This window comes from Pseudorca crassidens, chromosome 8 (genome assembly GCF_039906515.1).
Source record: "Pseudorca crassidens isolate mPseCra1 chromosome 8, mPseCra1.hap1, whole genome shotgun sequence".
Taxonomy (NCBI): domain Eukaryota; kingdom Metazoa; phylum Chordata; class Mammalia; order Artiodactyla; family Delphinidae; genus Pseudorca; species Pseudorca crassidens.
The window spans coordinates 51,744,722-51,762,694 of record NC_090303.1 but is presented as its reverse complement, the minus strand read 5'-3'; the positions used below and the strand labels follow the sequence as shown (position 1 = coordinate 51,762,694).

Genomic DNA, 17,973 nt, shown 5'->3' with positions numbered 1-17,973 from the left:
TCATTGTGGTGGCCTTTCTTGTTGCAGAGCACGGGCTCTAGGCGTGTGTGCTCAGTAGCTGTGGCTCGCAGGCTCTAGAGCACAAGTTCAGTAGTTGTGGTGAATGGGCTTAGCTGCTCCGCGGCATGTGGGATCTTCCCGGACCAGGGCTCAAACCCCCGTCCCCTGCATCGGCAGGTGGATTCTGAACCACTGCACCACCAGGGAAGCCCCAAAATACTTGTTAATACAAATTCCAAAATATCCTTTTCCTTCTTAAAGATATTTTTGAGAAAATACACTATAAAGTGAAAAGAGGTTAAATTTTATGTACATTCTGTAGATGCATGGCGGTGATGGTTCTAAAACAATGTAAATGTACTTAATGCCAATGTACATCTAAAAATGGCTAAAATGGTAAATTTTATGTGAGACATATTTTACTATAATCTAAAAAAGTATGTACAAAAGCAAAGTATACACATAAATATTACTTATTCTATATAGTAAGTGAAATTTGTTTTTATTTTTCAGCTGACCTCTCAAGTGTATAACTTAACATTTTAGTGTCATTGTTATTCACTGTTTGATCATTAAAAAAAAAAAAAAAAAAAAGCCTGGAAAATAACTTACTCTGTCAACTTCTGGATGGTTTAGGAGAATCTGTACTATTTCAGCATGTCCTCCTCCAGCAGCAAAATGAAGAGGAGAACTAAGTTGTCCATTTAAAAGGTTTGGATTGCACTTTCCCTTCTCTAACAATATGCGAGTGGCTTCAACTTTTCCATACCTATAAAAAAATAAAACACCTAAAAAGTCACCTGAAATGTTTGAAAAATCCAAATTTTAGACAACATCTAAGATCTTTCTAGGGCAGAGAACAAGCAATGAAGACACAGATGTAATGTTTTCAGTGCTTAGGGATTTCTTATGAATTACTCTGATTCAGTTCAACTGTTTCTATTTCTGATCAACTGGAAGAAAATATAATCTCAAATACAAGATAGAGTAGATGACAGAGAATCACTATCACACAAAATACAATACAAAAATTATAAATTAGGGAGATAAAATTTTTAGTCAAAATTCTTTTCAGAAGCAGAAAGTAACCCATAAATTTAATAATGCTTTTTACTCAGCCCTGCCTTTGATTTACAAAATAGGCCCAAAGACGTAATTCTCCACATAGCTGCTGTATGAGGCAATGTGGGAGACACAAAGATATGTTACGATGAACGGTCTCTGCTCTGGTAAAGGCTTATAATGTAATCAGAGAGGAAAACAAAAACATAAGATAAGTTACATAACACTGTAAAATTTAAGTAACAGTTGAGGAGAACAATCAAAAAATATATATTTGTCAAATCATAATAGTATATAATTAATGCTTTAAAAAATGTTGGAAAAGGAAAATAAGATTTCAGTCTCAGTTCTGAAAAGTGTTCTGATAGAAGAATGATTTGAACTGGATTTTAAATAGGAAGAAGCTGAAGAGATGCTAAAGAGAAGTAAATATTCTAGATAGTGGGAAAAAGAGTACAAAGAATGTGCGAGACATAGTGAGTCCACCATTTGGTTATAAAGACTTATATAAGGTCACAATCTAATGCAATGGTGGAAAGGTAATTCATTTTTTGGAAATAAATGGGTAGAAGGGGAAAGGAAATTTGCTTTTAAATATGGTGCATTTGAGGGGAAAATAGCATCTTTAGAACTAATACGATTTGCTGTCAACTTTCTTCCCCTTCACATACCCTATGGTTTTCCTACAGCCTGAACCTGCTAATTGTATCCTAGCCTTCTTATTCATATGACTGTTTGCTCATGTTCTTAGCTATTCTTGAGATGTCCTTTTCCCCCTCCTGACTTTGTTTAGGTTAAGTTCTATTATTTCTCTGAAACAGTTTAAAATCTACCTCCTGTATATTCCCACTACACTTTACCATTTCAGTTTTAGTTTTTAACCTCATTTTATCTACTTTCATCCTTGTATATATACATTTCTATCAGCCTGGAAGCTCCTTGAAGGTTATGTCTTTGCATTCTCCAAACTGCCTTATGTATATAAAAAAAAAAAGAAAAAAAAATGAGTGACTAAATTGTTCAGTTGGCAATTGAAAATGCAGACTTGGTACTCAGGAGGAAGGCAAAGGCTTGAGATATCTAAGAATATGCAAATTCATCCAACTGAGAAGAATTACTGTTAAGGCTGGGAGGAATGGATGAAATCTTTCTGAGAGAATTTTGAGAAAGATGAACATTTTAGAACAATGAAATGCATCTTGAAAAACACTTTCAGGATAGGAAAAGATACTAGGGGAGCAATTCAAGAAGTAATAATAAAAATAATTAATATAAACATATTTTGTATGATTCTTTAAAGTTTTCAAGGTACTTCCTTATATAATTACTTAATATAATCTTCACAGCAAATTATGATGCAGGCAGAGATATTTCTAGTGCACAGATGAAAAAAATGAAGCTTGTACCAGTTAAGTAACTTGCCCAAGGTCTCATGGTTACCAGCCAGTTAGAATCCAGTTTTCTGAATCGTGGTATAGCTGTTTCCATACTATAAACACATGCTTGGGTCACAGAATGGAGACCAGTATTTCAATAATAATAATAATGGTATCAGTTATATCTTGCATTTGTACTGACCTTTACTATAGCTCCATTATAGCTGTCCTTTCAACTGCAATTTGTTCCTTGAACAAAGGGGTGGTCAACAGCATTTAATGCAGCAGAGCAGGGAAAGAGATTAAAAACTCAGAAAAGGTTAAGAAGGTTCATGAAGAGTGAAAAAGAGAAAGCAGTCTGTGTGGCCCCCTTACCATTGAAGTCTGGCTATGAAAGGAAGGGAATAAACAGGATAGTGGCCAGAAGAGGCAGCAGGTTCAAATTAAGGTTCTTTTTCAAGGAGGGAGAGGAACCATGTATGTTTGAAGACAAGAGGAAAGAAAGTGCAGAAAAGTAAGAAGTGAATTTAATGGGGAACAAGAAGGATTTTTCATGCAAACTCTATGATACAGGAGAGAGATGGGAACAAAAAAACTGATGATTGGGGTGGAGAAGAAGGACATTTCTGATGGCGTCAACTGTCTTTGAAAATAGGGGGTAAAACTATCTGATGAGAGTAGAGAAAAAAGGTAGTGGAAGTTTAAGTGCTTAAGAGTAGAAAGATTTAGAATAGTTTATAGGGGACCAAAAGGCTGCCAAGATGAATGAGACAAAAACACACAACTGGCTACAGGGAAGGCCCAAATGAAATCAGATGGAATAATTTGTAGGGAGCCAAATCATCATAGTTCTAAAATACTCTTTAGCAATGATATGAAGCCTGAAGGTACTATCAGAGAGAGAAGATACTGATTTGAGAGAGGTGAGAAAATATGAGATGTCAGTGAGACTTTTACTGAGTGGCTGACAAGTTACCCTTAAATAGTTTTGGAAAATGGTGATTCTAGTAAAGAAAATTTTTAGGCACATGTCATCAATATGAGAATTTTTGAAGTTGGAGTAATCCTAGGAGTGATTTAATTAAGTGGTCCTCAAAGAGTGATCCAGGAAACTCTTTGATCTCTGAAATCTTTTCAGGGTGTCCTCTTGGTCAAACATATTTTCATAATAATACTAAGATGTTATCTGCCCTTTTCATTATCATTTTCTCATAAGTGTACGATGGAGTTTTCTAGAAGCTACCTGACATGAAAATTGCAGCAAATTAAAGGCAGAATCAGATGTGAGAATCCAACTGTCTTCTACAAGGCTAGTCAGTAAAAAGATGCAAAAATGTAAAATAATGCTACTTTTCTCATTAATTTTTTTGTTTTTGGAAAATAAGGGCATATTTCATAAAACTTTGTTATTTATGTTAATATATATTTACTGTTATTTTAAAATGAATTAAGAAATGCTTAAAATATTTTTCAGTTTAAACTTCTAATATAGTAACACTAGATATACTTCACATAAACCAACGCTAATTGGGATCCTGTAATTTTGAAGAATGACAAGGAACCCTAACACAAAAGTTTGAGAACCACTGATCTAATAAAACCCCTCATTTTAAAGATGAGAAAACAGAGAAAGATGGGTAAAACATCTTGTCTAAGCTTATAAAGATAGGCCCCAAATCCCAGTCTCTTGATGAGATAGCCCAGTATTCCCCTTCTCAATCCTCGTACCAGTTAGTGAATAAGAGTACATTTCCAAGATAAGGTAATTTATGTTCTTTACTAAACAGTTAAATCAGTCTTCATTCAAATTCACATGAATCAAATTATCTATCTTATTAAAAGTATTGCAGGACTTTCCTGGTGGCGCAGTGGTTAGGAATCCGCCTGCCAATGCAGGGGACACGGGTTCGAGCCCTGGTCCGGGAGGATCCCACATGCTGTGGAGCAACTGAGCCCATGAGCCACAACTACTGAGCCTGCACTCTAGAGCCCACGAGCCAAAACTACTGAGCTCACACGCTACAACTACTGAAGTCCGTGCGCCTAGAGCCCGTGCTCCACAACAAAAGGAGCCACCGCAATGAGAAGCCTGCACACCACAATGAAGAGTAGCCCTCGCTCACCACAACTAGAGAAAGCCCGCGCACAGCAACGAAGACCCAATGCAGCCAAAAATAAAAAAAATAAAAAGTATTGCAAGGTGACCTATACTACTAGTGGTGTATTAAACTTGGTTATTATTTCCAGCTAACAGAAATTAGTTTTATCGAAGGATAAAACTCTTCCTTGGTGTATTGCAGTAATACGACTTTACAAATAAAAATACAACAGGTAATGAACTTTAGATTCAGACATCAAAATCTTTAAATTTTTATAACACTTTAATAACAGACAACATTTTTTGAGTGCTTATTACTGCCAGGTACCCTTCAAAGCATTTATTTGCATTTTCTCCTCTAATCTGAAGAGAGGCACTAAAATTAAGCTCATCTTTTAGATAAAGAAACAGATCCTTAGAGACATTAAGTAATTTGCTAAAGGCCATACTTTTAGGAACTAAAAGTTTCAGTTGGGTCTGAAACGTAGGTACATTCCAAAGCACATTAAATACTATACCATACTTCTGTTTTTATGTAATAGGCAATTGAAAATATTACCATTCTTTTAATAGAGAAGAAAAAAAGGCCCTGCCGCAAAAAGGGCAACAATATAGGCAAATATAAATTTGGGATTCCTAAGCTAAAATTTACTGCCTCTGTCTTTTTCAATTCCACAGTGTACTTTCTTGGAGTTTGAACTATATTCTCTACCTCTTTCTGTTTAGCTCAACAAAAAGCATGTGATTTCTTCTGGTACTGCTGCTGCTACCAGTATCTACCAGTAATCTGAAGAAACAACTGTAAGTTCAGTGTAAGAAGATTTAGGGTAACTCTTTCCAAATCTGAGTATAAAAATTCCCTGTAATGGTAAAACAATTAAGAATACATTTATAGAATAAAAGATTATATTTTTAAGGAAACAGAAAAAAAATTAAGAGCATATTTATTTAATAAAGGAGCATATTTTTAAGGAAACAGCATATTTTTAATGGAGAAAAGATATATATTAAAAGCAACTATATTTAGCTACTAGATCAGAAATATTGATCAATAAGCTGTTTGATCACAGTGAAATAAAAAGAGTTTGAGTTGAAAATGATCTAATTAATGTATTTTACATATAGATAATAAACTAAGATGCAGAGAGGTAAAGTAAAGCAGCAGTAACCTTTCTGGCACCAGGGACTGGTTTCATGGGAGACAATTTTTCCATAGATGGGGGATGGTTCAGGCGGTAGGTAACGCGAGTGACAGGGAGCGGCAGATGAAGCTTCGCTTGCTCGCCTGCAGCTCACCTCTTGCTGTGTGGCCCGGGTCCTAACAGGCCGCGGACAAGTACCGGTCCACAGCCTGGGGGTTGGGGACCTCTGAAGTAAAGTCACTTGCTCAACGTCATGCAGCTAAAAAGTTGTGGACTTTAACAGGCCGTAAATAGTGCAGGCACTTCTTAAACTAGTCAAAGAAGTTCACTTTAAACAGTACGTCAAAGGCAACTTTCCCATAAGAAATAATAGTAAATAACTTAATTACATCCTTTCTAGAGGACAGGCTACAGCAAATAGTTAACTACTGCTACGAACATAAATTTAAGAACGTAACCCAGGCTGAGGGGAAGAGTTATTATTATGTGAGAAGAGTACCAGAGCAAGAACTACACTGGGCAACTAGTGGAAAGAGCTAACTCCAATCCTGTGAGCTAATCCCTCTCATAAAAAAAAAAAAAAAAAAGGCAGGCTTTAATTCTAATGAAAACTTTTGGTGTTTCCTGATACCACAGCTTTCCAAAGAACTAAAAGAATACTTTTCTAACATGATGCAAGGTCAAATCATAAGTAGCTAACACATGAAAATTTTATAAGGATAGGGCTTCCCTGGTGGCACAGTGGTTAAGAATCCGCCTGCCAATGCAGGGGACACAGGTTTAAGCACTGATCTGGAAAGATCCCACATGCCACGGAGAAACTAAGCCCATGTGCCACAACTACTGAGCCTGAGCTCTAGAGCCTGCAAGCCACAACTAATGAGCCCATATGCCACAACTACTGAAGCCCACGTGCCTAGAGCCCGTGCTCTGCAACAAGAGAAGCCACTGCAATGAGAAGCCTGTGCACTGCATCTAAGAGTAGACCCCACTCACTGCAACCAGAGAAAAGCCTGCACGCAGCAACGAAGACCCAACGCAGCCAAAAATAAAAAATAAATAATAACAATAATAAAATAAAATATAATAAGGATAAACAAACATAACACAACTCCAGTACGAAACAATAGAAATTGCAAGGGTGAATAAGGGACTGTGTGCTGTGCAATGGCACTTGCTAGTCATTAGCTATCCTACTGCATGACCTCAGGATGCCTGAAAACATTAATGATACTTTTCCTGTGGGGCAGACCTTGTAAATCTGAACGGTGTGGCACATACACAGTAATCAAAGATTACTACAGAGAAAGCTCATAAGGCAAACATGGTATAGGAAAAAGTGGCTGGAATGAGAACAGCTTTGAAAAGAAGCACTAACATTTATAAACTAAGGATTCATTCTTTCTAAAAACAAAAGAATAATCTATTTACCAGCATGCATAATGAATGGGTGCCCAGTGGTCACTATCTAATTGGTTGACTGAAAATCTTTCATTGAGAAGTCGGCTTAATAATTCCGAATCTCCTTCACAGGCACTTCGATGGAGAGGAAAATCATCTACCCACTGTCGTTCCCTAATCATTAAAAGAAAAGAAGAAAAAAAAAAACAGGCACTGTTGAAATTCATATTGTTTTGAAACAAATGTGACATATCTATGAAAGCTATGTTTCACTGAGCAGCTGTAAACTAAATCATTTATGTAATGATTACATTGCATACTAATTGCATATATCATTTTAAACAGTATTTTAACATTAGAATTAGGTGTTTAAAAAGCAATGTGAAGGAAAACCAGAACAATACTTGTCTTCTGTGACACTGCTCATGCTTCTCTGCCATTTTTCCTGTTTGGGAATTTGGATTTTTGAGTAGTCTGGAGCTCCTAGACCAAAGTATGGATTTATTACCACTTTATCTACCTAGAAAGGGAAAACAAAACAAAACAAAAACAAAAACAGCTTTAGATACTGAGCTTTAGACACCTGACTTTGATGTATAAAAATAGAGCTAAGTACGGATGTCATCTTAATGTTTACAATTAATAATAGATGCATTTATCTCAGGAAAAAAAATTACATTTGAAATGACATGTCTTTTGAAATCAAAGCCAAAATTCATTCAACTCTTACCCGGTTTGTATATTGAAGATCTGATCCAAACAAAGGGTTGTAAATACAGGTATCTGCTTTCTCTAGGGCTAACATTTTACTCTTTATTTCTAGTGCACTATAGCCCATATGTAGTGAGTTTTCTGTCTGACCTGATTCAGTAGCATATGCAGGGTTTATAACATTAGTTTTTATCCGCTCAAGAGGAGAAGGTCGGAATAAAGCCGGAATAAAGTGAGATTGTGCATGACGTTCATCTAACCACCTGGCAAAATAAAAAGAAGAGGTAGTAGATGTATTTGTTAAAAAGTGAAGATGAAAAAACTAAACTACTATCCAACTCTGATGTGTGATTCTTTCTAATACTACATTCAGATTTTTATAATTTTTTTTAAAAATAAATTTATTTATTTATTTTTAGCTCTGCTGGGTCTTCGTTGCTGCGCGCAGGCTTTCTCTAGTTGCGCGAGTGGAGGCTACTCTTCAGTGATGTGCACAGGCTTCTCACTGCAGTGGCTTCTCTTGTTACAGAGCACAGGCTCTAGGTGCATGGGCTTCAGCAGTTGTGGCACACGGGCTCAGTAGTTGTGGCTCGCGGGCTCTAGAGCTCAGGCTCAGTAGTTGTGGTGCACAGGCTTAGTTGCTTTGCAGCTTGTGGAATCTTCCCGGACCAGGGCTCACACCCGTGTCCCCTGCATTGGCAGGAGGATTCTTAACCACTGTGCCACCAGGGAAGTCCCGGGATTTTTATAATTTTAATTAGTGTTAAGTACTTCATTTACTGTAAATAAAAGTTCTGTTATTGGACATAGCAAACTATTTTTTTTAATGCATGTAACAAATAATAATTAAAATCCTTTTCAAAAAACACGAAGCCCTTTAAAAATTTAAACCACTGAGATGTAGGTGACATTAGACCTGCTGTTACAGAAAGACAAAAGGCATGACAGGTGAAACGACTTGTTCACTGATAAGGGTAAATCAATACTAAATCTAGTTTTATAACAAAGGAATCTTAATTCTTAGGCCAGGGCAATCTTTGTCATTTTCTAAGAATAAACTTAACATGTTGCAAGCAAATCAGGACAATCTTGTCTTTGGGGTTTAAAATTTTTATATTATACTTCAAAAACTTACCATTTCTTAATATATATATTATTAATTTTATTATTTTCTTCCAAAAGAATTTCTATCTCTCAGAGCTAATATCTAATATGAACATGTATTTGATTTATTAAAAAATATTTTTAATGGCAGTTCTTACTTATCCAAGGCTATTAACATTCTTGCTGTAAGTGCAGCAAAGTGAGTGCTGGATTCACTACAGACTCGCATAATATCTTGTAAGCAGTAAAAAATTGGGCATCCTGGAGTATACGTATATTTAGTATTATCTGAAAAAGAAAAATGAAGAATTATGCCATCATATAAAAGGTTTACGACTGCATGATTTTTATTTAAAAGTACACAGTATGTTAAAAAAAATTGTTAAGTATAACATAAATTGTTCTAGATTTTAAATTAGTAGACTTGGATTCAATTGCTGGCCAGCTCTGTGACCTTATCCATTTGGGTGAATGCAGGATTTAGAATCCTGGAGGACTACAGAAATTGTTTCCCCTTTCTCTTCCTCAACAATGTTGTAAAATTCTGATTAATAATAAGGTTTCCAGCACCATTTAACATACTGATCTGTTTAACCTAAGTATGGCTGGGGAAAAAAAAAATTCTGTAATGATAGAGCTGGCTAATAAAATACGTGTAAGTACTGTGTAGCAGCAGTCTGATGAGATGTCCACAGTGGGTCATTAATATATCATTAGTATTATTACGGCCTTACATGAGGCCAGTACTCTACAGGTTCCAAAGTGATTTTTACATCTAATACCTCACTGAATTCTTCCAGCACGATGAACCAAGTAGGAGCAGGTATCTATCTTACAAATAAAGAGGTGAGGCTTAAAGAGGTGATTTGCCCAGAACACAAAATTAGTGGGCTGCATGGTCTGCACTGAACCTCAATATTTTTTCTATTATTCCAGCATAATAGGATAAATTCCTTGTCAAAGCTCAAATTAAATTTTCATATTAGATCTAAGTTCTTTAAATATTACCACTACTGTTGGGAAGAGTATTTTAGAACTATTACTGACACTTTCTTTTCCCAAATATAAGATAGGTTCTGATCATAATCTGTTAATTTTCCAAAATACATAAATTTTTATTTCTATTCTACCTATATAACACAGTCTGAAAAATCCCTCATTATAAGCTAAAAACTTTTTGTTTCGATTATGGCTTCCTTCCTCACTTCTTTGTTCTACTTTTAAAAACAGAAACAAAAATATTACTGATCAGTCTGGAAGCCTGAATATTATTTTGAAATCAAACCATCTTTTTAAGTAACAAATTTCTCCATCTTCCATTATCTTAAAAACATGTATTCTATAATAGTATTACAATAGTAACTATGAATCCAAATTCCTAAGTTCCTCAACAGACTTTAGCTTAGCACCTAAGGTATACAAAGATTCATAAGGTGAAACTTAGACTTTACCTTTGACAACTGATGGAACAATAAATAATGCCGCTTCTCTGCCCATCTTCTCCCCATCCAGAGGAAATTTCTTCATTAGTACCACTCGTTTTCCTAATCATTTTTTTTAAGTCAGTAAAGATAAAAATAATGGGCCTTTTAAAATCTTATATATTACCTTGAGAATTAGAAAAAAATATTTTAAAGGCAGTATTAAGAGGAACTGAAATATAAAAAGTCAATTTTATTATGGGCACTAATAAAAACTGGTAATTCTGATAATAATGTAAATCATTCTGTGGACAATCAACCAATAGATCCCCTGTTCTGACTCACTAAAAGAGAAGCTTCCTATACGTAGCAAGGAAAACCATCCTGCTAAGGACTGATAGAGCAGCTGAACAGCAACACATCCTGCAAGGTGAACAGGCATATACTTCATTCAGTTGGGATGTAGATGGTAAGAGTTTCACTAAAGTCTAAGCTGGCCAAGAAGCGTAGTGTACATAAACTGCAAAGTCTTAAAGTTTAGCAGCTCTTCATTTAATATTCAACCTCCACTCTCAATTTCAGTTTTTATTAAAATCTGATTGGGCTATAAACTGTTGTTCTGAATTGTAACCACCATTCTCTCTTTTTTTTTTTTGCGGTTCGCGGCCTCTCACTGTTGTGGCCTCTCCCGTTGCGGAGCACAGGCTCCGGACGCGCAGGCTCAGCGGCCATGGCTCACGGGCCCAGCCGCTCTGCGGCATGTGGGATCTTCCCGGACTGGGGCACGAACCCGTGTCCCCTGCATCCGCAGGCGGACTCCCGACCACTGCGCCACCAGGGAAGCCCGTAACCACCATTCTTATACTTAGTCTGTTGTTCCTGATTTGGCAGCAAGGGGGCTATAAATAACAACCTACAAGTCTTTCACTCTAAAACCTTTCATATTCTGGATATCTTTGTCATAATTTTTATCAACCCTTCCAATCTCCCCATCTCAAGAAATAGAACCTTGTTCTTGACCCAGGTAGGAATGCCTGGCTGGATGCCTTCTGCGGACAGGTAGATAATATGAGCTCAAGCAGCTTTATTCATTCACAAAATGCTGGAGTCAATATTTGTGATTATTATGGCACATTATTATTATAGCCCCCAAACAATTTTTTACAAAATAGACACTTGTACAAAATATAAGTGTTAGATACATTCTAATAAATTTGAGAGGCAATATTTCTTTTGTCTGGCTTGAGGTCTTGTCCCACTTAATCTTTCCTGCCTTGCAGCTTCCCTAAATCCAGTTCTGATCCATTGTTTAATTGCCTACTTTGCAAATTATATATGCAACTGTGAGATCTGTCATGCGGGGAAAGAAAAGCACTGATTACAAGTTGGGAAATGAAGTTCTAGTCCTAACTCCTCCACTAATGGGAATATGATTTTTGTAGGTGACAACCTATGTTTGCATTTCCATTTTACAGATGTAAAAATGACTATATACTAACTCACAGGACCAATTTAAGAATTTCATTAATAAGTAATTGTGGTAGTGTTTTATAAACTATATATAGCACTGCACAAAAAGGCACAACTACTGCTATTATAAAGTCATTGGTAATTTTCATGTGATGCTTATATAAGAAATCATATTACTCTATAAAAATATTTCACACTTTTAGAAAACCTCAATTGAATAGGATAGTCAGGTATGGCATGGTTCATTGATATAACTGTCTATTTAGTTAAGTAAAACTTCTTTACTTTCATTTCTCTTATTAAAAGCTGCCTGAAAATGTATTAGTACATTCTACTGTCTAAGTATATAAGATATAATTGTGCTAGACATGTTTCAGGGTGCCTATCCACTTGTAACTTCTCCTAAGAAAAACTACCCAGCCCTCTGGGCCGGGGGATATTTTTGTTAACACTGATATCACTTATATCCCCCTGCTTGGTAAATGAACCAAGTGGTAGAGTTCGGCTAATTCATAGCAAATTATGACTTGTCTATCTCAGCTCAAATATGTGATTTGGGCTCAGACTTTGTCTCAGTAATTTGATCTCAGAATAGATCCTGATAACTATAACAATTTAGTGATAGTAAAACAAATCTGGATGAAAATTTATCAGAGAAGTCCAAGACTGAGGTAGAAAAGGCTGACAAATTTGTGGCATCCAAAAGAAGAGCCTTTCACTTGCCTTGATCACCCACAGGGATAGACCCCCTTTTTAGCTAAGATCAATTTCTAGATCATTTTATTTAAAAAGTCAATCTGATAATTAGGGAAAGGGGATTCTCTCTGTAGTACTCAGAATGTGTATCAAAGATCTGTAAATTTATGCAGGAACTTCTTATAATCTCGAGTTACAATGCTTAGAGCCCCAAGCCACAAAAACCCTGCAGGCCCTATTGAGGAGGTTACCAGTTGGGGAGATAAATATGGTGAATGGTACCTCCAGAAGTTATGAAACAGGCTTAGTTCAGCTATCTCTAGAGAACAACTATCCCAAATAACCAACAAATCAAATTACAGGATTCAGCCTTATCTCTGCAACAAAAATAGTCTCTTTAGTGAGAGATGAATTAGACAACTAATCTCTATAAAGATGAACAAATAGAAAAAAACACTAAATAAGCTTTAAAAAACTGAAAACTAGGCACAGAGAGGTATGCTTTACCTCACTATCAACAACTGTTTTCAACTGCTGTTTGACTGAAATTAGCTTTACCTTTTTAATTATAATGCCTGAATCCTGGACAGAGTATATGATTTCTGTAACTTCTGCTATATGCTTCTTGTGAGGCCACAGCCTGATAAAATTGATCATTAATGTTTAATCAGTTTCATAGGCTATAGATTATCTAATATTTTTAATGAGGCCTGAACCTTTCAGGGTGAATACTTCTACAATTTATTTTGGCTCATTGAAAATGATCTTCTTCTTGTGACCAAATGGGAAGAAAACCTCTGCTGACTGGTAATTTATAGGACTTGCTCTAATACACAAAATCTTAACTGTTACTTAGTTATGGAGAGAGGTTTATAGTTTTCTCTTGTCCTGGAGTAGAGAAACAAACATAGTAGTTCACAGATACTTATCTAGGGAAATATACTTCTAACAAAAGTAATTTTGTGCTTTCTTTTAATTTTTAAGCCACCTGTTGGCTTCCTCTCTCTCTTGAACAAATCATTAACACAATTTAAATATTTTCAATTTTTTTTTTACTTAAAATTATCTAAACATTTCAAAAATATTTTTTAACTTAAAAAAATTGTTAAGTTGCTTTTTGAAGGGGGCTTGGCTGCACCTTAAAAAAAAAACCCTAGAAATTTCTGAGTCTTTTTCAAGTTTTTCAAATGAAAAGGAACATAAAAAGAAACTGATTTTAATCTACTTTTTAAAATGTCTTTCTCCACAAGCATTTAAAGCCAACTGTGTTAAAAAGAAAAGTTTCTTACCTCTGATACCCTGGTTTGCAGGAGAAATTGGTTTGGTGGTTTCTACTACATAATCCAATATGCCTTGTGTTATTTCACTGTTGCCCTGAAGTTTAGTTTCCAACAAAACCTTCTTTCTCTTTTTTTTCTGTCCTTCAATGGGAACTTCATGCAACAAAATCTTAGATGAGAAAAATAATATTAAGAGAGTGTTTAAAATTAAATTTACTTGCCCTAGAATATAATAAGCCAGCAGTCTTTCTTAACCCTAGCTGCATATAAGAATAACCTAGACTCTTTCAAAACAGTATCAATGCACAGCTTCATCTCAGACCTATTAAATCAGAACGTCAGGGGAGTGGGGTCCTGGTACTGGAAATGTTAAAGTTTCCCAGTGATTTAACAGTGTAGCCAAGACTGAGAACCAGTAAGTCAGAGCACTGCTGAAGCAGTAGTCTCCTCAGAACCCCTGCAGTATCCCTTAATAGGTTTCAGAAAACTAACCTTAAAAAAGCAATTAAAGCAAAATACTAGAGAAGTTAGTTCAAGTTAGATTAGATTAGAAGCATTTTATGATGCTTGAAATCTGCTGCATAGAAAAGATAACAATTCTGCTTTGGGTTTTTTTTGGCAGGAGCCTCAATCATGTTTACTAATATATGTATTCAAGACGACAGAGAAGTAACTTAATTGCCTAAAACTTAATTAAAGGTAAAGATATTTTTTAATGAACTTTTAAAAATAGTTCTTTGGGAAAACAGCCAAGAACGAAATTTAGGTTGGAATTTTGAATAAGCTGAATTTTGCAAATTTTTTTTCAATTTTTGAGAGCCATTCCATAAACTGTACTAAAAACCAAACTCTCATAAGTTATAAGTAAAACTCAAATAAGTAACTTTTAATATCTAATAATTTATCCCTATCAATGAATAGAAAAATGGTCAAAATACATGTAGCGGAAAAGATATGATGATGGGCAGATCTACGACTGTAAATTCTAGCTTGTCAAGATCAAGGTTATCAACAAGAATTTACAGGCTATGGTTATACTTTATATGTAAATGAAAATGATAATGGAGAATGACATTCAATGGTTGAAAATCAAATGTTAGTAAATCGTTCTCACTTCATATGACTTAGCTCTGTATTCCCGAGAATTGAGACTGGCAGCATTCTTTGGCCGAATAACAGCAACGTACGCATCTTCTATGTTTTCTGGATTTCCCATTGCTTTATAAAACAAAGAAATCCCTTGAAAGATTAAATTAAAGGACACATAACCACTCTGAAAAACAATTTAAAAAATAAAATGTTGATTTTTCTATCTTAGAATACATATACTATGTAAAAAGCAAGTCAGAGATAACTGATAATATGTTACCATTCAAAACCTTTGTTTATAATTTAAGATTACTTTGTCCTTTTTTCCTATTAAAGGTAGATTTTTGTTTTTTAAAATGGGGATACATACTTTCATAGGTCTTAACAGCATAAGAATCTGCCTTTTGGACCTATAAAAAGGTGATATGATTATAAAATGTCTTGTAAATACTAAGTAAAAAATGGCTTGAACTAGCAATTTAGAATAGTACCCACTTATTTTCCATAAATTGCACAAGTGAATGTCATACTGTTAATAGTTTGGAAGCTAGAAATAGATAGCTGCCATTGACATTCTTTCCAGAATCTTTAAAAAGAACTTTGATATCTGACATTTGGATGAACTAAAGGATAGTTTATAATTTTCACTGGAGCTGCCTATCACAGACTCAAAAACATTTAGTCAGTTCATAAAAGCTTTCTGATGATGACTTAAGAATATTTCCCACTTCCGTTATCAATTCCCTACATAATCCAAAAATTTTCTTCCAAATATATAATATATATATTTAAATATACATACACATGAACACTTTTTTCCCCAGACTAATTTGAAGTCTCCATTAGGCAATTTCTAACAAGTAATTGAAGTTCAAGCACTCTCGGTTGTTTGATAGTTCCATCTCTTCATTAAGTGCTATTATTAATTTTTTTTCATGGCTAGACTAAAACAAATCTCTTTGTATTGAATATATTTTATTTATTTGTTTTAAAAAAACTTCCTCTCATTTATATGCCAGTAAATTTCTAAAAGAACATCAAGCAAGGAGTTGCTTTCCTAGCCATGGTGAGATGAACCTTCTTCAGTTTTTTTTAAAGTCCATTAGGCATTAAAATGACCTGTTCATATTTAATGATTTCCTTATTGCCCCAACTCTCATAGAAAAAAAAGAGCTCATTTTCAAGAAAGGTTTTGAATATCTTTTGAGAGGAGATAGAGGACTTTACTGTTTTCTCAACTGCAATTAATAGTCATTTTGAAACCTTTAATTTGCTTCCTTGTGTAATAACAAAAGCCTTTAATTTACTTCCTTCCACTGCCTTATAACTGGAAAATTTCCTTTAAAAGAAATGTTTTTAAAATCCAGTAACTTATGACATTTTAAGTAAATGTTAGCCTAAAATTAAAAGAACCATTAAAATTATTGCACAAAATTATTTTAATTTATAAATTATTTTAAATTATAAAATTTAGTTATAAATTATAAAATATTTTATTTTAGATTATAAAAATGTTCACTGATTTAGATCCAGAGAAACTACAGCTATCTCAACAGAGAAACTACAGAAAACATTAGGATTGAGACATTTCATTTTGTGAAAAGTTTTGAAGACATTCATTTTCACTCTATACCTTGTGGAATTATTTTCAGTTCAGTTTTTCCATAAGATCATCTTAAAACCCACCTCATACAACAGCACTTTCTATACTAAGTGAAAAAGATGAGGCTTTTTTCTTCTCAGAATTTCCATTTAGCAATTACTTTTCACCTCAGATTAACAATGACTTCAAGATAATAAAACCCAACAAATTTTGAAATATATGGATGCCTCCTTGAAGACTGCCAGCCCCCAAAAGAAAGACATTGCATTGTGAATACATTTTGTAACATATATGGCACTATTATGGAAACCCTTTTTTCTACTAAGCACCTAAAAAGAGAAATCAAGTAATTCTTAGTTTTCTAAACATGATTTAAAGCAAATCAATTCCTGCGCTGGTCAACTCATGTTAAAAAAACATCTATTAGCAAAAAGCTTTATTTGTTAATACTTATCACTTCTCTAGAATATTTGGTATTGCACAATACACTCAATTTTTAAAAGATAAACAAATGTGATATAATTTTAAAAAACCATGAGGGTTATAGCATTTTGTTTTTATGCCATTTAATGTTAATGTACCCCAAAGATTCTAAAAATTGAGTTTCAAGAAATATTCATACTTGAATGTTTGAAATATACATACTTCCAGTGACATGAAAGAAGGAAACAAAGGCTTAAGTGAGGAAAAGAACAGAAGCTACTAATATATGAAGGCAAAACTGCCAGGGCAGAAACACATGCAAAAGGATTGGAAGAGGGTAATTTGAGCTAAAAATAACAGAAAAAGCTATAACTAAAATTTGTAATGTGTTTAGACTGAATTTTAGATAAAGATTCAAGTGACCAATAGGAAATATGTGGCATTTTCTGGAAAATGCTTAAGAATAAATGATAATATGCTGCCTAACTAATAAAGCCTTACAAATATGTAGAAGTGGTTCTCAATTGGGAGTGATACCTACCTGGGATCATTTGAAAATCTGTACGGGCATTTCTCGTCACTATGACTGGGGAGAAATGGGGTGAACAGATGCCATTTAGTCCCCATGGGGGGAGGTTTGTTAACATCTTTACTAAAAACAGTCCTGTTGAACAAACTGCCAATAATGTCTTTAATGAGAAACATTTGCTGTATAGAGTACAGATAGACAAACTTTATTTATTTATTCTGGCCGCACTGCAAGGCTTGCAGGATCTTAGTCTCCTGACCAGGTATTGAACCCGGGCCCTAGGCAATGGAAGGGCAGAGTCCTAAACCACTGGACCGCCACGGAATTCCCCAGATGGACAAACTTTAAAAGTTGTTTGCAATGAAGAAAAAGAGAAGATTCAGTACATGAATATAGGTATTGTAAATTTAGTTACCAGAAGTCAAAATTGACAAGATGATTTACAAAGTACATGCTAATAGAAATTACCAATAATGATCAGAAAGTGTACTTCATGAATAAAAACAAAAAAAGGAGCATTATCTTAGGGTTCTGTAGGATGTTCCTGATCCCTTCTCCTCCATCCTTA

General features: G+C 34.7%; 1 protein-coding gene and 1 long non-coding RNA gene across 10 annotated transcripts in view; one reads left to right on the top strand and one right to left on the bottom strand.

The window, feature by feature from the left end:
- LOC137229077 (uncharacterized) overlaps positions 1-5,060 on the top strand; it is an 80,248-nt gene extending 75,188 nt beyond the window's left edge. Inside the window, exon 3 of the long non-coding RNA XR_010945523.1 lies at positions 4,281-5,060. This is a non-coding gene — a long non-coding RNA (uncharacterized lncRNA). The remainder of the gene's footprint in view (positions 1-4,280) is intronic.
- The window catches only part of KRIT1 (KRIT1 ankyrin repeat containing), a 43,470-nt gene that overhangs the window by 22,825 nt on the left and 2,672 nt on the right, over positions 1-17,973 (bottom strand). For 5 of the 9 annotated variants that reach the window (XM_067746451.1, XM_067746449.1, XM_067746453.1 and 2 more), the window contains 8 exons: positions 14,876-14,979; positions 13,771-13,930; positions 10,346-10,438; positions 9,053-9,182; positions 7,810-8,053; positions 7,484-7,599; positions 7,110-7,253; positions 613-769 (listed from right to left, as the gene is read on the bottom strand). In XM_067746451.1, coding sequence (XP_067602552.1) covers positions 613-769; positions 7,110-7,253; positions 7,484-7,599; positions 7,810-8,053; positions 9,053-9,182; positions 10,346-10,438; positions 13,771-13,930; positions 14,876-14,977 — 1,146 coding nt within the window. In that variant the 5' untranslated portion in view covers positions 14,978-14,979. Of the gene's footprint in view, positions 1-612; positions 770-7,109; positions 7,254-7,483; positions 7,600-7,809; positions 8,054-9,052; positions 9,183-10,345; positions 10,439-13,770; positions 13,931-14,875; positions 15,035-17,973 lie in introns of those variants that run through there. The other 4 variants (XM_067746452.1, XM_067746447.1, XM_067746448.1 and 1 more) reach the window with 3 other exon arrangements.